Source organism: Mycteria americana, chromosome 6 (genome assembly GCF_035582795.1).
Source record: "Mycteria americana isolate JAX WOST 10 ecotype Jacksonville Zoo and Gardens chromosome 6, USCA_MyAme_1.0, whole genome shotgun sequence".
Taxonomy (NCBI): Eukaryota; Metazoa; Chordata; class Aves; order Ciconiiformes; family Ciconiidae; genus Mycteria; species Mycteria americana.
Window position 1 is genome coordinate 35,003,601 of NC_134370.1, and position 26,728 is coordinate 35,030,328.

A 26,728-nucleotide genomic window follows, 5' to 3' on the forward strand; every position below is an offset into this window, starting at 1 on the left:
AAGAGAATGAAAGAAAGAAGCAAAAGTTTCTAATTCCTGGGTTGAAATTCCCTGGAAGTGCTTGTCCAAAGAGGGAAAATCCAGATCCCCGGAGCCTATTCCTAAAGAGAATACAAAACTGCATTACTTTTCTATATTTCTTACGTAAGAGTCTACTAATCAGGATTTCCTGGATAAATGAATGTCAGCTAAATCTTAATTTTTGCAGGCTTCCCACAGAGTAGCGATTATTAAATCCAATAAATACCTCCTACAAATATATATATGTAATGCTAAAAGAGTAATTCTTATTGTAGGAAAAAAGCTTTGCAGCTTTACTTGTGGTTTATAAATATTAGTGAAATAATTTTTAGTAGACCCTTGTGAACTTAGAAGATATCTAGAAAATGTATGCAATTATTACATAATGAAATCAAGAATTTGAAGGAAGTGGAGACAAATCTTGAAAGAAAATTTAAGTTTGCATGAAAGGTTCAGATACACACCTTCGGTGATTTTCAGAAACACTCTGAGGTCTAAGTTACATTAATTCCTTGATGTTTTTGAAAATCTTGGGTGCCTATTTTTATATTGAAATCACTTTTTAAAACTCTGTTAGTGGCTTGACCAAAACCACAAAAATGAGTGAGAAGCAAAGTTAAGAGCTGGAAATGAAAGTCCTTATTTTCATTTTTAAGATCATTCTGCCATAACCAACCTCTGCGTGTATTGGACTGACTTTGTTCCAGCTTTCTTGATTCCAAAGACCTACGAATGTGGCCCATCTAACTGTCCTGAGGTGCCAGTAGGTTCAGCTTTGAATATTCAGCGAAATTACGCCATAAGTTCTGTGGATGACGATGAGTCACCAGGCACAGACACCACCGGACCTGGTGATTATATGCAACCAAGTCAGCTGAAGTGCCAACTCCAGCAGCAAGCTTGTGCTCTTGTGCACCTGCTTTGAACGTTTGGTGACAGAGGCTACAGTAACAGCTAGACAGAGAAAACATTCAACCACAGAGAAAGCATAATCGCGTGGAAGAGTTGTCAGTGCCTGTGGCTGTGTTTGCAGATCTTCAGTGGGAAGTGGAATAGGACAGGTGCCCTACAAGCCTATTTATTTCTTTCAATGTTGCTGTCTCATAAGGTAGTCAGGGTAATATAGAGCATGCAAATAATCCTGGCATTGGAATGCAAAGCTACTCCCTTGGCATAGGATTGCTCTTCTAGGGAGGGAGTTGGGTGCAACAATGCAGATGCTGCTGCACTAAGGAGAGGCAGGTTTACTGATGAGAAGCAGCTGGCCGAGGCAGGAGCCCAGATAAGTACATCTTTCTGTACTGTATAGGCATTAAAGGCAAAGGGTTAATAATAAGCCCAAGTATTCTCACCAAACCTGAAGTCATTCCAGAGTGAGTAGCAGCCTACCCCTTCTTTCATTCCACCTTTTCTTTACTGGCAAATGGAGAGTATGTGAAATAAATATTGTGACCATATGAAATAAATCCAGGTGAACCTGTATCTACAAACTTACCATATGGCAACTTGTTTGAGACGTCAGTTCTGTGAGTTGGTAGAAGCGGCCACATTTGGTTTGGTGTCATCAGCTGGCAAGGGGCCGAATGTACTGCTAGCAATCATTTACTGTTACATTCACAACAGCAATGCCAAGAAGTGCTCACGCAACTGAAGCACGGGAGGCTGAACGGGATGTGAGTCAGACCCTGAGTCAGCTATCCTCCAAACAGCCAAAAGCTGCTTTATCATGTATTACTGCCAATGCACTTGAGAAGTGCATACCGCTCTAGAGGGACACTGGTTACTGCTGGGGAGGGGGATGCTGGAGGAGCCGTTACACCTTGTTCCCTGGCACCCTGCTAGTGGGTGGCTGTCAGGCCACTGTGCCACAGCCACAGCTCCTCTTGGCTTTCTCAAGCTGTGCTTCAACCCATTTAAAATCTTCGTCTCTTCTGGTGGTACAGGCACCGTGGAGTGAGGGATGCTCAGGGGAGCGTCTGAGTCTCTCCCAGGTGGACTGGTGTGCTGAGATGTGGGGTATCAGCTACCTCCTAGCAGTGGAAACGTCCTACTGAAATCACACAAAGCTCAGTGGTCTTACAGTGTGTTTATATGCACTTTAAGTAGAGTGAATCAAATGGAAGTAAAGGATAAAAAGAACAAATGTTGACTTCATCAAGATTTACAACATGTCAAAACCCAGGAGAAAAATTTGCAGTAATGATCTAGCAGATGAAAATAAGTTGCTTTGCATTACTAATGGACAGTTTACATTACAAAGCCACTATCCCATATTACACAATATGCATACATTATATAATGTCCTTCCTATCTCGAGTGGATAAATAACATTAGCACAAAGCCAAGAAGATTTATGGCAAGAATGTATCTCTCTCTATTACTCTTTTCCAACTAAGTTTCTGTAAGTATTTCTATCGCGTATGAACTACTTCACTGGCCAAGCTAATTCCTGGAGTAACTCCCTTGGCTCCAGTGGAAGCACTCCAAAGATGATTTTGTAGCTGTACACTAAAATAGGTCATACATCGAATAGATGGATGTTATAAAACAAAGTACTCATGCTAATTGGCAATGACATCATCCCATCACCCCAGAGCAAGTGGATTGCTTCTAGCCTCCATTACAGCTATTTCTATCAAAGGCCAGTCATTTCTTTTCTTTTTCTATTTTTTGGTATTCTAAAGCACTTAGCTCCTTAAGAACTGTTTTTCCTTTCATCTGGAGACAGATTCTACTTCTGCTTACATTTTTAGTGTTACTAGAAGCCAATGTGACTTTCCTTGTTCTGATAGAAGCATACCATTGTACTTATAATGCCTGTCACCTTGCAACTGAAGATCTCAAAGCACATCACCAATCTTATGCCTCATAACACTCAGAAAGTAAACAGGTACTTTTATAGATATTTAATAGACAAGAGAATTCAAAACTCTGTCTCGCCTTGAAAATTCTAATGAGTTTAGAGTGCTTGCATGTTGGGAATAGTCCTTGTACGTTCACATACCAGTTGTTCCTTCTGGTAGAAATCTAAACATTCCTTGGTGGACTGTGCATCTAAACGGACTTCATGTTGTGGGCGGAGGTTACATCAGCACACTGACAGTTTGTGTATGGTCCTGGATCTGCTGCAACAAGCTGTTACATTTCTTCCTAACATGTGTTTCAGATCACTGCAGAATTATCACATCATCATACAAATGATCAATGCTGTTTTGAATTCAGGAGGGAACCAAATATAAAAGGAAACTGTGCATATGCACAAGTTCAGAATTTTAAATGGGAGCTGCTGCTAAAAGACTCATAGGAAAATCCTGCTACATACTGAGGTGAGAAAAACGTCCTTATAGTTTTAAAACTTCAGATCAAATTTTTCCAGAGAGCTCAGCAGCATTAATCGAGATTAAACCCCGCCCCCCAAAGTTGTGTTAATTATGCATGTACAAAAATCTGGGAAGTGTGGGAAATCTTGAAATTATGAGAGAAGAGTTTGATGTTCTATTTAATATTTAATTTCATTGACACACACCCATAACTAACAAAGCTAAATTGTTCCTGAACTTTTTAAAATGCATATGGACTGACACTAAGTACGAACATTTTCAATCGTAAAGGAATAAAATTGAGAAAATGGCAAGCAATCAGAAACAAAAGTTACATTACATGCCCAACTATTGTATCTATAGTGGCCACTACTACTCCTATTATAATCCACAAGAGAATTTGAAAGCATTTAGATTTGCTTTTTCAGCTGACAATCTGCCGCAGGTGCTGCGCTATTATAAATAACTATTCAGCTGTTATGCATTATTGTCTAAATCACCATTTTGAACCTGAAGTATAAGCTGTACAACCCATAGATCAAATCTAAGAAATTGGCTCTTGTTTACAATGTAGTCATTTTAAAGGAAGAAAATACCCAGGAAATCAAACTCGCAAAGAATTTTAATTATGCTACTTGTTCCTAGGAGCAGTATTACAGTTTTACATTCCAACACTGTGTGCATGGGAAATGAAATATACACCACCTGTTAACAATACGTACTCTGATGAATGCTTGGCTAAAAATTGGTTCCTGATTTTTTTTTTAATTATATAGGGTGGGGAGAAAGAAGATTGAGTCCATTTTTTTCCATAACCAGACAAATATTATCAACTTAGTGTAATGATTTACATTTTATTAACATCAGATGAAATCATATAGAGAATTTTTTTGGACTGATACAGAAATAATTATGATTACTTTACCATTATTACATGAGTGATAATGGGATTCATGAATAGCAGCAAAAGGTGTAGGTAAGACTGGAAAAATGGTTTCCATTAAAATCCCCTACTTGCAGCCTCTGATTTTTAGTTCTCATTTGGCATAAAAAATTTACATGGCTGAGTTCAACTTAAAAAATGCTTTATTTGGCTTGCATTCTATTCCTCTATATTTTCAACAAAATAACTTTTCACTGTGGCTATGAGAAAAAATATTTCTCTTACATGTATATAAAACATCCAGTTACAGTTTATACTTTAAAATGCGGCAGAGGCAGTTAAAATTTAAATAGTCATTCATCAAGAGTAATGTCTTTGTTGGCTTGGGTAACATGGAAAAGGTAGTTACCAAAAAGTAACACGTGATCTGTGTGATACTGTAAAAGCAAGAGGTAGAAGAAAAATTAGGTTGTGCTTGACAGACCCAGGAGATAAAACTTTAAGTCAGTTTTGTGTAGGAAAGCCTATAATCATCTTTTGAAGCTAAATCAGGTTTTGGAGCTTGATCTTCTTTACATCAAAGGGATTTTCAAAATTTACATCAGAGGAAGTAAAAAGGAAGAAATCACAGTTGAAAGAGCATCCTTGATCCTCCATTTTTGGGACTTTCCATTTTTACTGCATTCAAGTTCTAATTGCTAATTTTATAAATAAGCAATGGCTCAGTCCTACCATCCTTGTGTAGGCTGAACTCCCCTGGATTTTGCTGTAAATTGAGAGCTGCTCAGGTGGCTGCAACGCTGAGTTAGGGGAGCCCTGACTAGGGATGACAACGGGCGGGTGCATTGCTGGTTCTGAGCAAACTGAAAGGTTGAGGAGAACAACTGGAAATATTACTCATGCAGCCTAACAAAGTCCTGTGCTTCTGAAGACAAATGCTTTCACTGTAGGGTTCCCAGGGAACAAAGGAAGTCGTGGCCTTTACAAAGCACACAAATGGAAGAAATACTTGTATACAAAGTCTGACTCACAGCTCATGTAAAGAATATGACAAACTTCTTAGTCTAATTCATTAACTCTAAATAATGCCCTTTCAAATGCCATCCCCAGAAGCAGTTTCTATTGGAGCTATTTTTTCTCCTTTTGCCACAGATTGTTTGTAAAGAATTATGGGAAATGACAACAGTAGAACCAAAGTTCGATTTTTTTTCACAGATGAAACTACAAAATGCATGGAGTAATGTAATCCAGTCAGACAGGTGAGTAAATTACATCTTGGTTGCAACAATGCACCACTTGCTGAATATCAATAAGGATACGTTCCCTTCTTTACAGTAAAAATAGTATTTGCTGTTAATGTAAATGGTTCTGAATGTCCCTGGCAGTATATGCACAGATGCCAAACAGCATTAAAACTTGAGCAGAATCTCATAGGTTTCATTTGTGAGGAAGACTGTTCACAGATGTTAAAACAAGGAGAATGATTCATTTACATTGCTTTACAATAATGAAACTCCACTAACTTCTATCATCTTCCTTCAAATTTCTCCTCGAGTAAATGAGAAAAGCATAAGCTCACGTCCAAGGAACTTTGTCAAACAGTGCACCGAGGTTTTCATTCTGCTTCTAAATTTCCTAGGAAATTCCAAAAGATGCCATTGTTCTTCATAACTCAACAGTCACAAGTATCAACAGAGTACGTCTGGGTGCTCAAGCTGAGGGAAAGACTGGCTGACGTGAGCTGTGCCCCATCCTTTGAATGTTGAGTCCAAGATACTGAAGAACTCAAGAATGGGTTAGACCGGGTTAGACTAATTAGATTTTCATCTCCAAGAGGCTAATTTTAGATTCTGCCTCAACTAAATCAATAAATTACTTTAATAAATATCTTATGGAAGCATTTGACCCCAATTCTAGAACAAATCTATGAATGTTCCGTATGACATCACAGGCAGAGCTGGTGTGCAGTTAAAGTGATATTCTTAGCGCAAATATATGTGCTGGCCTCAGGTCCTCTGCTCAATGAGTTTTATTTTTACTAGGAGTAATATACTTAAGCTCTCTAGAGCTCTGCAGATTCATTTTTTACATGCAACTACATAATCTTTTTGGAGTGAATATGGACATGAACTCCTCCTTGCAGCGCTCTATAAACATCTGCTTGCACAGCAGATATTTCAAATTCAGAATCCAGGAAGGAAAGTGCTCCCAGGACTGATTACTGAGTTATATACCCTTTTATTTTAATGTACTCTGCCAAGATGAGTCCATAACCTCAAATGAGTCAGGGAAGAAAAGGGGAAGGGCAATAACAAACAGCTTCATCGTAATTTTAACCATATTGCCTAGTGATCACAGAATAACCTTTATGCTTAGGTATTTAAGGAGACTACATGGACACATTCTTCCTGAGTGTGCTCATCCACTCATTGGGATTTGTACTCTGTGATTCCAAGTACACAAGGAGAAGACACATGTGCCATCTACTCCAATTTTGTTACTTGGTTCTGGTGGCAGGGACACTTAGGATTTTTTGCTAGACTGCATAGTGACAAATTTCACTCTCTTGAATAGACCTCGCTGTAAAGTGGAGATACGCTTGCCATACTGACCCTCCAGGTATAGCTTCAATACTTGTGATCCTGCTCCAAGACATCAGTTAAACATTAAGTTATGGCCCAGTAATTCAGGCTTGCCGGTCCATATTAAATAAGTAAAGAAATATCGAGACACCTTGGAAGCTGTTTGTGTAGTCCAACAAGCAAACTGTTCACAAATGTACAAAGAAAAAACTCAGTCAATTTAAACTGGAAACAGTGACAAGCTTGAAGTTGCACACAGATCCAGGCTGGCATAAAAGTCACAGGGCATTTTTTTTCAAAAGATGGTTTCGTAAGCTCCAGTATACAAGCCAACTTGTGTCTTGGGTAATTATAGTCTCTCTATTGAAAATCCCCCTGTAATTTCAGCTGGATGTATTTTTTCACTTACTGCCCTAAATTGTTATATGTTATTCTAAAAGCTGGTTAACATCATATGGAGAAGGTGGCAAAAAATCAATAGAGCTTCACAACAAAGACATGAAAGAAGTAAAATATGAAATCTCTGAAAGAAATGATGTTCCCATTTGGGGGCAAAAGGGCAAGGACAATGGAATCAGTGAATTTATATTCTTTCGCAGGCTTTGCTATGTTATTAAGATGTAATAATAGTTTCAGGCTTTTACTTTACACAGTTGTGCCTTTCTATCTTCTTTGGTCTGCCAACAGAATGAAACAATAGTTCAAACTGAAAAGTCAAGTTTTGACTATCAAAAAGAAATTTGAAGACAGTTTGCCCAAAAGACGAATGCCTTGTCTTTTGCATGGAGTTTAATACTCCAGTTCATGCAAACTTGTCAAGATTAATGGTAGTTGATATCTTTAGGAAAGACACAGATGAGATGGGAATCTGAGCTCAAAAGGTAGTCTGAAGAAAGAATATATACATATGCATTATATAAAAACAATACTTACATATATATGTTTAATATATAAATTATGTATAATATAAACATATGTAAAATTGTATTTAACAACTTTTATCTCTGTTTGCCATTATAATGTATTTTGTTGTTTAATTTGGGTTATTCCTTCTGGTAATTTTCCTTACTACATTAATTGGCATGTTCTGTACTGAACAGCTTGTCCCCCTGAAGAATATAGCTCTTGGTCATTGAAACGATGCTTTCCTATGCGCTCTCAATAAACCCAAAGATCTACATTAAGCTTCTGTTAAATTATTTGTTTGTTCATTGTCACCAGCGTACTCACAGCTGTATAAGACTTAGAAAATCAATTCCTGTCCCGAGGGGTTTAGAGTCACTCAATGGTCAGTGCTGTTCTTTTTTGTCTCTTGTCTTGAATTTGGGAGTTCTTAGGGGATTCTTCTGGTCTGAATGCTGACTGTGAGGAGTCCTTCAGATCTACAGAGATTTTGGTTTTGTTTTAGCAATTGGTGACCTTGGGGGTAGGTAGTCTGAAATAGCTGCGCTATAAATTATCCATATTGCTTTATCTTATGCATCAGGTCTCACAGTTGAGATTCTTGAACTAAAAGATACTTAGAGGGAAGAAAATCCCAAGCTTTCTTAGTTCATATTGATAGCATACTGCAATGTTATATGCACATTTACATTACTTCTACAGTGTAATACATAGTAAGGGACTGTCTTGAACTACTGGGTTAAATAAATTCATATTTCTTCTTGAAGTTCTTGTTGGCAAGAAAAAGTACAGGTCCCCTGGAGATGGACTACATGTCCTTTTAAGTCTTTTCTATCTAATTTCTAGGATTTCTATGAACCTCAATTCAATTTCTTGGCACTAGATATAGCAGTCTTTTGGCTAAGATCAAGAATAGAATCAATCTAATATTTGCTTTTATCCTTCATTGAGCCACTTCTTTTTACGGGGAGAGGATAATGGAATCATTGATAGAGTACATGTTTTACTTCTTTCATTTCTCTGTATGCATATTGTTTTGAATAATTTAAAATTTATGATTTGCTAAATACAACTTGTACTTTCTTATTGCTGGGCCAAGTACTAACGTTACGAGTCTCTCAAAATCACTACCAAATCACATGGAAATTTTGCCTACGTATTAATTAAATAGACAGGGAGAGATTCTGAGCTAGATTGTACTGAAGAATGGTAGCTCAAAGCAGCAGCATTTCTCCCTAAATAACTCGGGACTCTGTCCATCCTACTGCTGAGACACTGAAGCAGTCATCCTCTTGTACTCATATCTTACTTTAATTGGATATTGCCTGAGAAATGGCAGAATTATCTTTTTGTTTTAAAAACAAGTTTCTCTGACAACCTGGGATTTATGTGTTTCTTTTTCTAGTACATATTCATCCCCTGAATTTTTCTCTGAAGATATATGATATGTAAAACAGAAGAACATTACCTAGAGGGAATACTGTTCCCTGGATAGAGTATCTGTGATGAATGTTATAAAGGAGCCAGGAGAGGATGATTAATTACTATGTTAATGCACCTACATACAATAATGCATGGACTCGTTATTAAGAACCATGTAGCACTAATGTACTGTTGCTTTCACAAATTATCCATTTGTTACTAAGAGGGTCAAACCCAAATACTGTGTGCAAGATCTCCATACGTGCCCATGTTTTTTTGATCCTTGTCCCACAGGGCAAGAATTTAAGCAATTTGTTGTCGTGAGGGCTGGCAGCCAGGGGAGCTGTATGTCCATCTGATATTGTTGTAACAAGCAAGGCTCCACTAGGAATTTCCATCTGCTGTGCCTCCTGAATTTGCCTACATATAATTAGCGTGCTTGGTGATGCTTAACTAAAGGTGAACGGAAACATGTTTGCAATAGAACGTTTTCATAGGATCTCTATCAATAGGAGGATGTGTGAATAGACTTCGAGTTTACAAAACCTTTCCATTTCCTTTTCCTTCTTTCCAAAGAAGACTGCTGAAAAATCATTCATTTTCTTGAATTCACAAACTTCATCTACTGCTGAAATGCAGACCTCTGCAAACGAGTAACAAAATCAGACTGAATCACCTTGGTTATTAAAACTGGAGGACTCAGTGGAATATTTTGGAGCCCCCTTGCAGCTGCTGTTCTTGTTCCAGTTGCAGGTGGCCTACACCTTCAATGCCCTGTAATGTTTCATGTGCAGCTGTGACCTTCTTTCTCCCTCTAACATGGACTTGGGTGATGCAGGTGAGTCTGCTCCCTCCCCAAAAGATGTGATCTAGTGAGGAAGAGGAAAGTATTTCTAGGAAGACAGCAGTGTAGTTTATTGTGCAGGGAGCAGCTTGGAACTGCTATATTCAAGGTATGGGACCAGCACTGTTTAACATCTTTGTTGGTGACATGGACAGTGGGATTGAGTGCACCCTCAGCAAGTTTGCCGACAACACCAAGCTGTGTGGTGCGGTCAATGTGCTGGAGGGAAGGGATGCCATCCAGAGGGACCTTGGCAGGCTTGAGAGGTTGGCCCGTGGGAACCTCATGAAGTTCAACAAGCCCAAGTGCAAGGTCCTGCACATGGGTCAGGGCAATCCCAAGCACAAATACAGGCTGCACAGAGAATGGATTGAGAGCAGCTCTGAGGAGAAGGATTTGGGGGTGCTGGTTGATGAGAAGCTCAACATGACCCAGCAAGGTGCGCTTGCAGCCCAGAAAGCCAACCATATCCTGGGCTGCATCAAAAGAAGCGTGGCCAGCAGGTGAAGGAAGGCAATTCTGCCCCTCTACTCTGCTCTGGTGAGACCCCACCTGGAGTACTGCATCCAGCTCTGGGGCTCCCAACATAAGGAGGACACGGACCTGTTGGACTGAGTCCAGAGGAGAGCCACGAAGATGATCAGAGGGCTGGAGCACCTCTCCTGCGAAGACAGGCTGAGAGAGTTGCAGCTGTTCAGCCTGGAGAAGAGAAGGCTCTGGTGAGACCTTATAGCAGCCTTCCAGGGGCCTACAAGAAAGCTGGAGAGGGACTTTTTACAAGGGCATGTAGTGACAGGACAAGGGGTAATGGCTTTAAACTGAAAGAGGGTAGATTTAGATTAGATACAAGGAAGAAATTCTTCACTGTGAGGGTGGTGAGACAGAAAGCCAACTGAAGAGGTTGCCTAGAGAAGTTGTGGATGCCCCATCCCTGGAAGTGTTCCCAGGTCAGGCTGGATGGGGCTTTGAGCAACCTGGTCTAGTGGAAGGTGTCCCTGCCCATGGCAGGTAACTGGATGACCTTCAAAGGTCCCTTCCAACCCAAGCCATTCTGTGATTCTTCTATGATGCTTCCCTGCATCATTAGCAAAATGAAAATCTGAGGACCTGATGAAAACTGAGGAGAGCAACCAGCTCTTCACCCAGCCCCTGCCAGGGCCACGTGGTTATCTTTAACAGGCTAGAGGTGGCCCAGGCACCATGAGCTGAAGAGCTTTAATCAAAGACAGAAAGAGGCAGAGGAAGGTGTTCCATCTGAGATACATGTGCTGGGTGATACTGGCCTTGGCAAAACAACCTCAGAAACCTGAACTCTGGTTGCTTCTCAGATAAATGGAAGAGTACTTATTGTGTAACACTGTGTTAGGCCAGATTTTCAAATATGGTCTGTTTAAATTACACATGCTGGAACCAACACTTTCAGGGAACCCCTGCAGCTAACACAGCTACATCAGTGGAGAAGAAGGAGCTCTATAGCAGGAGCTGCTGTTCTCCTCTGACCTGGAGTGTCTGTGACCATTAGCAACCATAGAAAATCTACTGTGGTTACCTATAGTAAGAAAGGACTACATCAGAGTTTTAAGATCACTAGTTCTGTGTTGCACTTCGTTCTGCATTTGAAGGAAATTAAAAAGCTGTCTTAAATACTCATTTGTGCATACAAATGTGGGGTTTGTAAACACGAAGGATCCACATGAAATTAGAAGGAATGGCTTAACGCTACTGTTGAATCTTTTTTGCTGGTATCTTTTTTTATATCTAACCTTTGTGACACTGACTATCTAAAAATTTAAATTGAAAAGTAAGAAGTTTAGGAGCTCACTATGGGAAATGTGGGCTGAGCTTCAATCAGTCCTCAGCTTCAATCAACCTGCTCAGTGCCGGTTTTGTGTAAGAAAGAATACAGACCTTTAATATTGAGTAAGAGCAATGGAATTAGCTCCTTCTAAGGGCTTTGAGCCTCCAAGTCTTTCACATTGAAAATATTCATGGAAGTCAGTGGGCATTTTCAGTACCAGAGGAATGCAGGGTTAAGTCCAAAATCTACTTGTTACCAACTAGGTAACATCAGAATGAATCTATGCAATGTTATATTGCATCCAAATATCACATTTAATTCCCCAGTTTTTACACCTTACTGTGTGCAGTGCTTGCAGCTCTGAATAACGTTCTTATTTGGTTAGATTTATATACACAGTAAAAGGGGAAGTAACTGCAGCTGTACTGCTGTCAGCTACAGAGCATGGCACAAATTGTAGGAATTCACAGTGTGGGCTCTACACAGAGCTAAGCAATTCTTTAAAATACTATGAATAGTTCTACAAAACACTGCAGGATCCAGCTCTCTGAACCTCATTCAAACAGATTTCTGACTCCTTTTGGAAGCGTGATTGGTGTACGTGTATCAGTGAGGGTCAGGGTGTTTGAGCAGAAAGAGGAGTTACGTACATGTTGAATCTCAAACTATAAATTGGAATCTTAGTGGGTAAAATGGGCAGGTTCTCATCTCTTGTGACCCAGCTAAGGCACAGGTACTGTACTTAGTGGTTTGCACATTTTAAGAAACCGATGATGACAACCTTCAGAAAGTGGCAAACTGCTCAGAAACAGCAGCAGACTTTGAAACAGCTGCAGAAATCCCAGGAGGCCCTTGCTTTATGTGGGGCACTGCAAAGGAATTGTTTTGTCATACCAGCTCCCTCAGCACATCAATAAACTTTCCCAAATAAGTTAGCTTTTTCTTTGTTCTCATTACTGTTCACTCACCAAATGCTTGCATTTTACTTGATCTTGCAGGTAAGTGCTATTACTCTGAATTGTTGCTGCTGCTGCGAGCCTGCATGCAATACAAATCTGACAGAGAAAATGTTTCAGCATAGCTTACTTTATTAGTCTTCCAAGTTTAAAAAAAAAAAAAAAGAATAGGGCAAGAAGGAGAAACAAGAAATACTGATGTATATCACAATGAAAATGCAGTTCGGTCTCTAAGTCTTCTTCCACGCACTTGTAAATTATTCCTAAATTGTACATAAAATATGAACATTTAAGTCCAGATCCTTAGCTGGAGTAACTCTGTATCCCTCCATTGGTCCCAACGGACGTGCTGATTTACGCCTGCTGACATCTGAGCTACAGTAATTGGTGTTGACATTTTTGGATTGTATTTAGGTTTAGGTATTTAGTTTGAACATGGTTTTCAAGAAGCGAAAAACATTGGGATGTTGTTAGGGTAACCACAGGGATAACTGCATGATGCTATCCTTATAATTGTTATTCAAACAATGCTTACAGTAGTTACTGCCGCTATTTGGATTAGGAAAACAGTAAGATCTAAATTAAAACGGGCATGGAAACACTGCTTCATGGTGTGTGATGTCCCTGTGCCACTGCCTGATAAAGTCTCTCCACACAGGCCTTGAGGCGGTGGTCACTGGATCGGGAAGGCAGACATGGGCACAGGCCCCGAGGCGGCACAGCCCTCGGTGCGCAGGAGTGCCTCACACCTCCTCTGCCACCTTCTCGATGGGGACTGGTCTTCTCACAGACCCCATGGCAGTGTTTTTAAGTACGCCGCATCCTTACACTCCTGTGCTCTCCTTACAAACACCACCCGTGGTGTTTGCTGTATGAACTGTGCAGTTCATTGATGCCGGCATGACAGTGACTGGCTGGACACGCTGCAAAGAACCAAGAGGATCGGATGGAGCCATTAGGCAGACGGATCCCTCCTCACGCAGGCTCCTTTCCAAGTGGCACCGCACCGAGTACCCGAGGGACCTGTGAGCTGCGTGGGCAGGGGCTGTGAAGGCAGCTCACCTCGGCCCTGCCTGCCCCAAGCCCCATGGACAATGCTGGGCTACTCTGCAGGCATGCGCCACCGAGGCCCGCCAACCTCCCGCTCCCGAGCCGCCGCCGCTGTGACCGTGCTGCACGTGGGCGTCCTGAGGGGCGGAACGGCCACCGGCAGCTGCAGCGAGGGCGCGCGGCGGGCAGACCCCGCGGCAGCCAAGATGGCGCCCGGCCAGGGTGAGAGCAGGCGACCGGGTCCCGGGGGGAGGAGCTTCGCGCCCCGCCAGCGGCCCGGGCCCCGCCCCCGTTCCCTGGGCGACGGCGACGCCGAGCCGCGGGCAACATGGCGGCGGCGGGGCAGGTACTCCTCTCCGCGGCGCTTGTGCCGCGGCGCGTCCGGGCTTCTGCTCGCCCCCGTGCCTTTCACCGGCGTTGGCTCATCCCGCAGGACGGGGGGGCGGTGTGAGGGGCCGCGGCGCTGGCGCTGCCGAGGCGGCGTGCTGCGGGGGCAGGGCTGGGGCAGCGGTGCCCGCGCCCTCTCCGAGGCGGTGCCACGGCACCCCGCTGCTTTCGCCCCCGCTTTTTTTGTTTTTTAAAATAATTTATTTTAAGTGTTTTCGCTAAGCTTCAGAGAAGGTAGAAAAGGGTGGGGTGTTAAAAATGCAGCGTGGGTATATATACCGGTGTAACCTTCGTCCCCAAGAGAGACGGCGGGGTGATTCCACCGCCAGAAAGCCGCGGGGGCCTCGGCTGGTACAGGCCCGTCCGGGGCCCGTCCCGCGCCTCGCCTCGCCTCGCCTCGCCTCGCCTCGCCTCGCCCGCCTGGCTTCTGAACCGCGGCTGGTGAGCTGCTCCTCACCCGCCTTCCGCACCTCCCACCGCGCTCGCCGCTTCTCAGTCGGTTACAGATTCTCGTTTCTAAGCGTATGGCTGTTTCTTGGCTTATTCGCGGTGGTACGAATCTCCTAACTTCTGATTGCTGAGAGAAAGGCGTGCAGTTTCCTTTCAAAGAACCCCGAAGGGGTGGAAGTAAGCTCACGCCTTGCTTCCAGCAACATCACGATTGTATTTCTCACCTTTCATTGCTTTAGGTAGCTAGAGCGCTCTAGAGGATTTCACAAATCCACGTCGTTCTCCTTAATATTTGCTTTTTTTCTTGTCTTTGGCCTCCTCCATTTTTTTTTCTTGTTTTCTTTTTTTTTTGCATTGCAATTTTTGACTTGGTTGAGAGAGGTGTGATTTCTGACAGTCAGGCAACTCATCTCATGCTGCACGTCAAGAGAAATACAAGAATACAAGTTATTCCTCCCAAGTACGTACGAGGTGTTGCGTCAGCTCAGAATTTCTCCCTCAAGTCTGTCTATATAGTTGTAGCTACTACGAGATAATTTTCTTCCGGTTGAACTGTTTTGTTGTCTTAAATGGCCGAGAAGTTACTGTGACTGTTGTGGAAGTGATTAACCGCTTTTAGCCAGTGTAATGGTTGCATCCGTTGGCACAAAGCTACTTTAGCGATTGTCGGTACAAAAGCTTAACGTTTAGGTTTTCTTAAATAAATAAATCCTCTTCCATGTGAAATGTGTAATTACATATTCTAAATGCTTTATGAAAAATATATGCATCTCATAGTATTCTCTGTTAGTGTTCTATGTAAATATTTTGGCAGTTGGAACAGCGTAACACTGAAGTAATGCAGTCAGTTAGATCATAGTAAAAGGATACAAGGTGTACTGTATGGGAAACGACAGGCTGTCAAAAATATATTGTACATCCGTTTGAAATGTACCACTGAAATTTTCGTCATTTTTACTTCATGGTTTTATAAAAGGAATCCTTAGAGGAATTCAGTGAATTTTTTTTCCCACGTATTTTCTGTTCCTTATGTATTGAACTTTGTTCTACATGTGATAGCTTACCTTTGTGATATTTCTGAGTATATGATTTTTTTTTTTATTGTAAACTCTGTGGAATTGTGTGTTTTTATAAATCAAATTATATAGTCTCCAGTTTTTGCTGAAGCTAGCTTTGCATGGTCTATACGTAAGCTGTGGGGAACACTGTATGCTGCCACTATTTTTGTTACAGTGTTTCTTAGATCTTGAGACAATTCCTTTTGATTTAAATTGAATATTTTTATAATTCTTCAGACTTGTAATTACTTTCAGCAGAAAGCATATTAGAAAATCTGAATCCTGATCTTAGCAAGTCTTGCCGCTGGAAAAATTGGAACGTTTTTTCCAATAGGTAGTCTGCAGCTGTGGAAACATTAGTAAAGTTTAATGTCATAATACATTTGGTCATCCATAAATCTCGATGTTTGGACTGTATGAAATTTTTGAAACATATTTTGTTATTAAAAGGACACTGTCAGCATCTGTTGTTTATAATGGTCCTCTGAAAGCTTTCCTTCCATATAGGTTTTATCTTTTGCATTTGACATATCTGCATATTTCTCTTTTGAATGTAGCCGAAATTAGTGTTACTATTTTTATTTCCTTATTTGTTTGACAACAAAAGAAATATTATGACTAAAAATAGCAACTATTGATTTTAACTTCCTATTGTGGGAGTGGAAAAGTGGGGCTTTTTTAAAACAAACAGGAACAGTGAATGCATTTCTGTTTCTGCCTTAACTATTTATGTAGGCAGCTTCAAGATTTTCTGCTTCTGCTGAAGTATTCGACAGCTTGATAACAAAATACGTATAATAATACAAATAACAGCCTGTGTTGCTGGTGTGGTGTTTTTTTTTCATTCCCATTTTGATTAAAGTTGTAACTGATACACAACACTCTTTCAGGGTACATCTGTACTGCTGTCAGCAGTATTGTTCAGACAGAGGTAGCTGAGCTAGCTTTAAATGAACTAGCTCAGGTACTGGAAACTAGCTGTGGCAGCAGAGTTTAGTCTAGTCTAATTTCCCTGATGGAGTCAGGACAGGAGGATCTCGGGTTCCTTACAATTCAGGTATTGCTATAATTTAAGAGAGCTGGTAAGCTATTTCTTTGTTAATATATGTTTGAAAGTCATGATTTTGCAAAGCATGGTGTGGTATTGTCGAACAAATGCGAATACGTAACATCTTCAGCCACTGCAGAGGGCTCATCCCAATGGACAAGCTTATTTTCTTTCAGGAACACTGGTGCTAATTTCCATTGCTATGTTTCAAAGTTTTGCCACTCTGGAAAGGCCCTCACCAAAACTGCAGATAGTGGGGCATTTTTTCTAGCCAGGGATGACTCACTTGGGGTTTGGGTTTTTGAGAGACTTTTCTTCCCCACCTCCCCAAACACAGAGGTTTTTTGCAATTTGCTATTTAACTATATCACTCTTCTGCTAATATTTTCTCCTTCATGGTGGTTTGTGAACATTGGCCAAGAGATTCAAGGAAGATCTTATTCTTTTGTTTTAGAATATCTGATTTGGTATTTTGATTTGATGCTGTTGACAAGGGGTGCCCAAATCGTTTGGAGTAATGTATTGAGCAGCCAGAAACATATTATATGTTCAGAACGGCTAAAAATTCTTTGCAGGAAAATAAAACAGCCACAAATAATTCTCTAATGGTAGTCTGTATTTCAATAGGTTAAGTCTACTGCTGGGACTATTTGGAGGATTGGTTTGGGTTTTTTTTTTCCCAACACATGAGGATAGTGTTACCAGAATTAACTCACCTTGGATTTCCTCGGTCAGTCGCTACAGTTAACAATAAAATGAATAGTAAATTCTTTGACATCAGTCAACACATATGTAAAATAACTTCTCTTTGAATTTTCACTGGTGGTTAAAGACAGCAATCAAAAGACAAAACAGTATTCAATCAAAATAATTATAAGCTTTTAGTCATGTGTTTGTGTAGGTTCTGCCCAAACAGAAACTTTCCACAAATATGGGATTGTTCAAATGATTCATGGACTTCCACTACTTTTTTTTAAATTACAGAAATATTGATAATTTTAAAAATTAATTTTCTAAATTATGTACTTTTTCTCCCGTAGTTCCTCATTGGTCATTTGGAACAGTATTTCTTATTATCCGATACCTGTGCTTGCTGTAGCGGACAGCGGTGCCACAAATCCATCCTTATCATGAGCAGTAACAAAGATAGCAATACACTGGTGAGGAGTGTTGCTGCTGGGAATATCGTTACAGACATTAGGTGATGAAACAGTGAAATGGGAAGCGTTCACCTTGCCATGTAAACTGTCGGATTTTGATGTGCAGATTACAGAGCCTTATCTGCCATACTGAGTTACAACAGCTTGAATATCTCTTAAGTTTAAACTGCAAACTTTAGCTGGTTAAAGAATATATTTCTAATGCTAGAGGACCTTTAAATGTGTCAAAAGATATTATAGGTGACTGAGTGCAAGGCACCTGGAGTGATTTTTAAATAAATTTTTGTAATCTTATATATTGCTATAATACAACACAACATACTAAGACTTCAGCAAATTTTCCCAGAGGTCCTTCTTGCTGTTTGTCATTCAGGGAATGAGATGAACCTTAGCATCAGCATGTTAAGTGTGCTGTGCCTGACAATATGATGTGGGTTAGAAAGTTTCATACTGTAGTAAGCCAAGTATATACTGGAGGCAGGAGAAAATTCCTTTTTTGGACAAGCTTTTTCTGACATGATGGATGTTGCCTGATACCTTTCAAGAAGCAGTGAGGAATTAGTTTGGATAAGATTCTTAGGAGTTCAGGTGAAAAGTTGCTTTCCAGAGTGTTCAACTTTTTGCTTACTAATCTGTTTCTTACAGTATGAGATGTAAGCAGTGAGAGGGAAAAAAAAGACTTTTGATGCACCTCTATTTACAGGGCTACTGCTGTGATCTTGAATGGTGGAGGACTGTCATGCAGATAGTTGAGAGTGTTATAGGAGGGTCTTTGTTCTTACTCACACCTGGCCTGTAACCACAGAGGAGAAGCTGGAAGATAGCTTGATGAGAACAAAAATACTATGCCTTGAACTTTCTTATGCTTTTCTTTCTGATACAGTGCTAAATTCCTCATGCTGTACTGATAAAGTCCATCTGGGGTGATTCCTGTAAAATGTTAACATTTTGCTTTATGAAGAAGTATGGTCAGTAAGGTGTTGACCGACTGACCAGTAAAATGCCATTTACATAATGGTGCAAAAATACATAGTGAAGTATCCTGTGTATTGGCCATCCTGAGAGAAAGAGATGAACTGGTATTAATTCAGTTTCTAAAACGTCAATATCAGTTATTCTTTTAATTCAGCTCTCACTACTTGTAAAGAATCTGTTGTTCAATAAGTTTTTAACACCACTGGTCCCTTCAGGAAAGCACTCATATTTTTCCTAATTATTCAAAAATATCTTTCAAAAATATTAGCATGTTGAGCTATTAATTTTTTTTTTCCTAGCTAGGGCGTGCAGCTTCAATTATATGAACATTGCTGACTTTAGGAGTACTTCTTTTTATACTGCATGAATTATTGCTAATAAAAACAAAAGCAAACTAATGTCATGCTCCTAACTATGTGAAAGAAGCCTTCGTTTACTTTATTCCTGTTGTTCTGATGAGACCTTGTATCAGAGACTAATTCCTTTAGAGCTGGGAACAATAATTTTTCATATTAAAGTACATGTGAAAGTACTACTTAATTAGAGGAAAAAAACTAGTCTGTCCACTAAATGATCTTTGTTGCTGTCAGTCTTGTTTCATCAGTCTTGAATGTCGTAATTCAGCCGGTCCCAGAGTTTTAAGTATATCTTGCAGTTTGGCAGCAGCAGGGGGAGTAGTGTAGCTTTATTTGGGGGCTCTCCTTGACCAATGCTAGAGGTAGTTGATTGTTAGCCCAGAACAATGCTGTTCAGGCTCAAAAATCAGCTCATGTTCGGAAATCTTCCACTTCTCTCTCTCTCTCTCTCTCTCTCTCTCTCTCTCGATGAGCTAGAAACATTATTCTGCAAGCTTTGCCTTTCTGCACTTCTGTAAAGCCCAAGTCCCACAGATGTAGAAGTGTACCTGCTACGAGTAAATTATGATCAGGTTTTACTCGACCTTTTTTGTGTCCTGGTACAGAGGCGGGTCAGGGCAATTAGACTCACAGTCATGAGGCTGGAAGGGATCTTTGGGACATGAGCTGGTTCAGCTGCCTGCTCAGGGCTGGGCCAGCACTGAATGCAGACCAGGGCTTTGTCCAGTTCGGTCTTGAAAACCTGCAAGGATGGAGATTCTTGCACCTTTCTGGGTAACCTATTCTAATGCTTAATTATCTTCATAGTGAAATATTTTTCCTTATGCTGTCCCATGCTAATGTATTGTAGGTCCCTTCCAAATGAAATGTTCTATTCTGTGACCATTGTCCCTCGTTCCCCTGCCATGCACCTCTGTAGACAGTCTGGCTCATCCCACATTTTATAACGTGCTTTGACACCTCAGTTTGTTGCCTACATATTCTATTGCAAAACAGGGGTTTTTTTCCCACTGTTTTATTTATTTCATAGATTTCTTACTGAAGTCTGTGGTCGAATGGTTTTGGTCAGTGACACACACTAAATAAAACATCATCAAATGTTCCTATTTTTTGTAAGACCATTGCATTGTTAGTTCATGCTCGGTTTGTTATCCCCTATAACATGTACATCCTTGTATTTCCTATAAGGAACTGCCTTCTGTATTACAAATATACAGACCTTCCCTGAAATAGTAGTGTCAGATCCTTGTATGTGTATCATTGTGTTGCAGCAAACATCTTGGACTTTTTTTTGGTTAGGGAAGGAGTAGTGTAGACAATAAATTTGAAAATGCAATCGAGTACAGGATGGAGAACAAATAGCTTGTTAATGTTTATGTGTACTCATAATATCTTAAGCAGAAACTGATTTTAAAATTTAATTACTGTGCAATCTAGTATCACGTTGGTCAAATCTAGATTCGTAGATTTTCTTTGCACCTTTATATTTCTATTGTTTTTACTTGCAAGTTAATTTAATCCTGTGCTGCACATAATATGTCACTATATTCCCACATGAATTTAAGATAAAAATATTATTTTCCATCTACCTGCCTAGCTTTTCTCTAGTGAAAATGTGTTAGGGTATTGTGTTGCTACCATGTAATTATAGCTGTGTTAGATTTTTGGCATTTGTTGAATTAATCCCTTGCATACTTCCTCAAAATAAAAATGTTATTTAGATAAGTTACTGACATAATAAAATAAACCTTTAAAAATTATATTCCTATATACATATGTGTGTGTAGGAAGAAGACCAAGATCAGGATGCGATAGGTGGAAAGAAGGTTATTAATCGGACGTTTCTTTCTCTTTCCCAAATTACTGCTTTGTCAGAACAAAACGTAGAAGGAGTTCAAAAGTAAGTGGCAATGATAGCGATGCTAGAACCAATATAATAAAATGAAATTAAAATTATAGACCATTTGTTAGATTTCTTTTGTGATGGTTATGTCATTAGTCTTTAATTGTTCAGTTAAATCATTGATATTTAATATGATTCATGAAAGATAAGAAGAAATACTGTTGATCTCAGATCCACTTTGTTTTACTGTGTTTCCTATATCTCTTGATTTTTCTTCGACTCTTTTTTTTTTTCATTGATATTTCACGTTGATATGGCTTCTGAGTTTACAATAGTATTAAATATGCTGTAAATTAAATGCTAAGATATAAGTAAGAACAGGCCAATACTGAGCTTTTTTTATAAGTGTCACTTGGTAACTTTTTTGCTAAAACATTTAAGATTCTGTACTGTAACATGAGTTATTGAAAAATCAGAAAGGTTTTAAAAGTTCAGAAAGGGATGGAAAGCTTAAGAAGGTATTAGTAGGTAGCCATTATGGTGCACTGGGGAAATAGGAGGCAGCTAAAGACTTCTGATGTAAGCCCATCTTGTCTTTCCTGTAGCAACACTCTCCCTTGTTATTAGTGCTTAATAGCAGCTAAATTTAGGAGGCCAGGAGTTCAGCCTGAGACTCTAGACTTATATTTTAAGGACAGGATTTTTCAGAATTGCCCGAATTATTTAAGGAGCACTTGTGTCCCCTAGCAAATTCTCAGTGAATTGAAAGCCAAAGGACTGGACTCGTGTGTTTGTGGGGGGGGGTGGGGGGATAAGAAATCCAATCTTGTCCCTCTGAATAGATAAACCATTTAATAGAGATTCAAATATTACTCCTGAAATATATTCTGTTCCTCCTATTTGTCACTGGTCTGAGGGGGGAAAAAAAAAAGTTCTTTCTGGGTTTTTTTTTAAGAAAACTGGAAAGAAAATTTGTTCCCATCAAATAATAATAAAAAAAATTCTTTCATTTAGTGTTTTCTCTTGCACAGTAGGCCTCTTATTTTAGAGGAGGCTGAAGCGTACAACTCACTGGAGACTAAAATGTGCTTAAAGACGCAATTTATGGTGAAACTTTCTCATTAAGATGAAAAAGAAAAGCATTGAAAGATCAGACATTTCTTAGTCTCAGCTGATCACACATGTATTTATATATATAGAATGTACAAGTGGAACGTAAAGTATATACTGCATCTGACTGAAAAGAGGATAGTTACAGGGTATTTTATGCACTCTAAGCAGTTTAGCAGCAGCATTGAAATTTTGTTAATTTACCACAGTGCATCATGTCTATACACAAGAGCAGTTTGAAGGCCACAGCTAAGGTTAGAAAATCAGAATAGATCTGATTCAGTATGAGAATTTTGATGTGCTGTGTTCCCATCTATCATGGAGTTTTATACTGCTGTCCATCTCCGTAGGACTTGAGCACCTTCCGTGAAGGAAGAAGTAGCAATCAGGGTAACTAGGAAATCTAAATGCCGCATCATTTCCTAATCGTTTATAGATACTGTTGTCAGTGACATGCCTTACAGAATATTGAAAAGATGAGTACTGGCATTGTTAGCAGCATCAGAGAAAATCTAAATCCCTGAGAAGCTCTGATTATGAAAACACAGAGTTGGCAGAAGCTTCAGAAAGAGAGGATATGGACTGTTTCAAACCTTGGAAAGCTCAGCTGGCCACGTTCCACTTCTATTTCAGTACACAGTTAAGTGTTTTTAACCGACTTGCATGTGTACAGCCTTACAAATTTGTCATGCAGAACAAAGGAATACATGTTTTAAACAAAACTGATTGGATTATCTGCTTTACTTTATTAACTATTGGGGCTTTAATTAAAAAGAGACACTGTCAAATAAGATGAGTTTATCTCTACTGGCTTGGTGAAAACCCTGAAAAACTAATGGTTGCCTATCAGTAGGTCTGAGATTAATGCCCTTCTCAGAAAGAAGGAGAAGCCGGGGGAAAGACTTTGCTCTTTTACAGGGGACTAGAAACTGCGATCACAACTGGCATCTGTATCGTCAGGTATAGTTAAGAAGCCAAGGATTGCTTTAATGTAAAACTTAACTACCTGAGATGTGGCTGAAGTTATACTGGAAGAACTGCAAACTGAAGTCCTAGCCCTGATCCCCTCTCTTCATGTGGAAAAATGTGCACAATTATTATAAAAGACATAGCTAATTCTATGTTTGGATAGAGTAGACATAAATGTGTCAGCAATGGGCATGGTCTCCTACAAGGGAGTGTATTTTTTCATTACTTTTTCAAGTTAAAGTAAGTGGAAAAAATTCCACAGTGTGCCAGTAAAATGGGATGAGGCTCTTCTTAAATGTCTTAACCATTATGAAAGTGGAATTTAAACTCCTAAATATTTTAGGTACTTTCAATAATTTTATAGTATATTATTTACATGAATTTTCAAATGTAATTTTTCTTCAGAGGCTACATGAAAAATAAGCTTGAAAGGGAAGCAAGATCTTTTTAGAACTGTAAAACTATCTCAATCAGAGTGAAAGAGGTGGCAGTAGAAAGTGGAGACTAATTGTTCCATTTCATCCTACAAACCCCTTCCTGAACAAATACTGATTTTTCTGTGGGATTTTCAGTGTATTTCTCTTTGGTTTTTGTAATACTCTTATTTTTGTTATTTCATTAATCATATCTTAACATTTAGTGTCTGTTGAAACCTGTAGGTGTTTGTTTACTTTTTTCAGTTGATATTTAATTATTTTACTCTGCAATTTCTTCTAGAAAGCTGGAAGAATTTCTGAATTTTAAACAATTAAAGACCTCTTTGAAAGAAGCTATTTTGCTAGATTATTATACTGCGGGATTTTGGTGGGCTAAAGAAATGAACTTCAATCTTATACAGCTCTCAGGATTCATGGATCTATTAAATTTCCTGTTGGAGAACCTCAGTGGTAAGTATAATTAAAAATTGTAAAATAAATATCTGAAGTGGAAGGCAAGAATGTTTTCCAGTCGTTATAATAAAGTGATATTTAATTACAAGTGATTGTAAAATGATTTATTTTCCTCTTAAATTTTGGCATGTTATACCTTGTACCTGAAAATAATTCTTATTGGCAGACATTAAACTTTCATGAGAGAGGACTGTAGTCTTTTTAGCAAAATATGCCTCATTCTTTGTTTGTACAGTATGTGGTACAAAAGAGCCAGGTCCTGAAGAGACCTCGTCTTTGCTATGGTAAAATAAATAATAATTACAGTAGAGTGAGAGCAAGGAGCTCCTAAATTCCAATTCCAGCTGTCTCAGTGACTGACTCAGTGTAGCCTTGGGTACATTTCTCTGCTGTTTGAGATATTCAGTACATCCTGTAGCATTACAGCAGGTGAATTACATTTATCTTATCCTTGGAGGTCAAATCTCAGGCAGCTTTCTATATGGCAAATGCTGCACTTCTGGCACAAAATATATCAGTTAACTAAAGACTGGTGAGGGAAGTAAACTGGCATCACTGCCGAAGATGAAAAATGACAATGAAAGGACTGTAGCTCCTGTGGCTACAAGGAAATTTGCAGCAAAGCATGTAGCTTGGGTCTAGTGGGAACAAAATAGCCAGAAAAAATGGTAGCAGCATCCTCTAAAACCCATTTTTCAGAGATCACAATGCTTACTTAACATTCACTTTGAAGGTGATTAAGTTGAGAAAAGTCCATCCCAGAGGAAGAGCGAAAGGACTCAGTGGTTCCATTCAAAGAGAAGATGAATATTTAAAATCAAGCTCATAATAGTTGTTATACTCTTTCATTGTAATTTAATTCAAGGGCCTTTCTGACTTGGAATTTTGACAGAATATGTACGTGCTTTATGATCATTTGAATTCCAGTTGTCCTTCCTGTCTCCAATGAGAAAGTATCTTAACATATGCTAACTATATTAATATAACAATGGAGAAGAATGGAAGCATGTCAGAAATTAGTTTTATGAGACTGTATGTAATGCATGTGTACTAGACAGGCTGGTAGCACAACCGATTATTAAAGCTGACTGACGTTTTTCAGGAATGTGATCTTAGTTGCATAAAGCTTTGCCAAACTTTAACTCTTTAAACTGAAATTTTCCATGGCCGTGTCTGCCTCTGATTAATTTTTATGTATAAAATTACAACTAAAACAGTTCAATGGGTTTGCAGACAGAGGCTGTGGAAAAAAAAATGTATTATTTTGTGCCCTCCTCCCCCCTTTTTTTTTTAACAGCTCTAATACCCCTATGTTTTGAAGTAAAGGCATAAGTTTTGGCAAGTAAGTGTTGTGAATTTGCTTTTCACTGTCCTGTGAAGAGCCATTCAGATTTGGCTAAGATACATGGCTTTTAGGGAAAGAAAATGCAGTTTGTAAATACTTACAGGAGACTTCTTATATTTTTTTCACAGCTAAGTTCCCCGAATAATCCATCTTATAAAGTATGCTGTAGCCCAGGGCTGAGATGAATTTCCTTGTAATTACTGTTCTCAGCTGGTGCAAGTTCCAAGACCAAACATTTCAACTAAGAGCAAAATGTCGTCTATATTAATGACCATTTCCTTTCCCTTTGCTACACTGGACCCAAGTGGCCTGGAGAATTAAACTGATTTGACCATAATAGCAAGAATAGCATGGAGCAGGAAGAATGGATTTAGAGAAGGAGGGTAGTGGAAACTCATTTAAGGCTGGTAAAGGAGAGAGGAAAACTGAGGTTTGGAAACTGGAGGCTTTGGTTGATTTGGAGCCAGGATGAATTACTTATGTGATTTGGTTCATTTTCTATACATTGAGGGTAAAGTGCTCGTTACCTCACAGAAATACTGTGAGAGCCTTCCTGAGAGAGGTAGTTGGGCCTGAAAATCAGTTGTGCAGAGGAAAGAGAAAATTTGGACCAGCTGGCGACAGACCTGGGCCTGGGTGTTGTGACTTCTCATGATCTTGTTATGTGTCTTCACTTACCTACTATTGCTCTTTCTCATTTCCCATGGCTTCTATTCTATTCCATTCTATTTCCTCCACATTCTCTGTATTTCTTCCTTGTTTCTTCCATTACGGTTATTTATATTGTGCTGCCTCTGTTACTGAAAACTGAGGTGAAATTTTCAGGGTTTTGATTGCTGTACCACTAAAGGGCAAAACTATAAAGACCAGAATCTTGTAAGTTTTTTCATTTGTTTTCTGAACAAAGAACCAAGGAGCAGATCAGTAGAGAATTAAAACAATAAGGAAAATAAATCTATTTCACCAGTGGTGGATATTTCCCCATTTTCTACTCTAGATTTTTTAGGCTTAAAAAGAACAAGTAAATTGTGTTCGAAACTTTTTTTTTTAAACTCCACCATGGTTCTAGTGATGGCACACACTGTACGCAAATCAGAAAGATGAATCCTTTCTTTTTAAAGGTTCAGCAAACACTGATATATTTCAGATCTTCCTCTTTGTCAAGTCAGTTAACAAAAATAATTTAAATTTTAATTCAAAGCTGTTTTGGCATTTGGTTTTGATTTCCAGGGTAAAAATGTAAAGTAATTATCTATTTTTTGGGGTGGTGGTGGTGCAAAAATGTCTCCAAGTTTGATGATACATGCAGAGTATTATGCATATTCATATTTAATCAATCATGACTGTAAGCACTTAAA

General features: G+C 39.3%; 1 protein-coding gene across 1 annotated transcript in view; it reads left to right on the plus strand.

The window, feature by feature from the left end:
- The window catches only part of CABCOCO1 (ciliary associated calcium binding coiled-coil 1), a 92,108-nt gene that overhangs the window by 25,439 nt on the left and 39,941 nt on the right, over positions 1–26,728 (plus strand). Inside the window, exons 2-3 of the mRNA XM_075504135.1 lie at positions 21,001–21,113; positions 23,853–24,022. Of these exons, the coding sequence (XP_075360250.1) occupies positions 21,001–21,113; positions 23,853–24,022 (283 nt within the window). The remainder of the gene's footprint in view (positions 1–21,000; positions 21,114–23,852; positions 24,023–26,728) is intronic.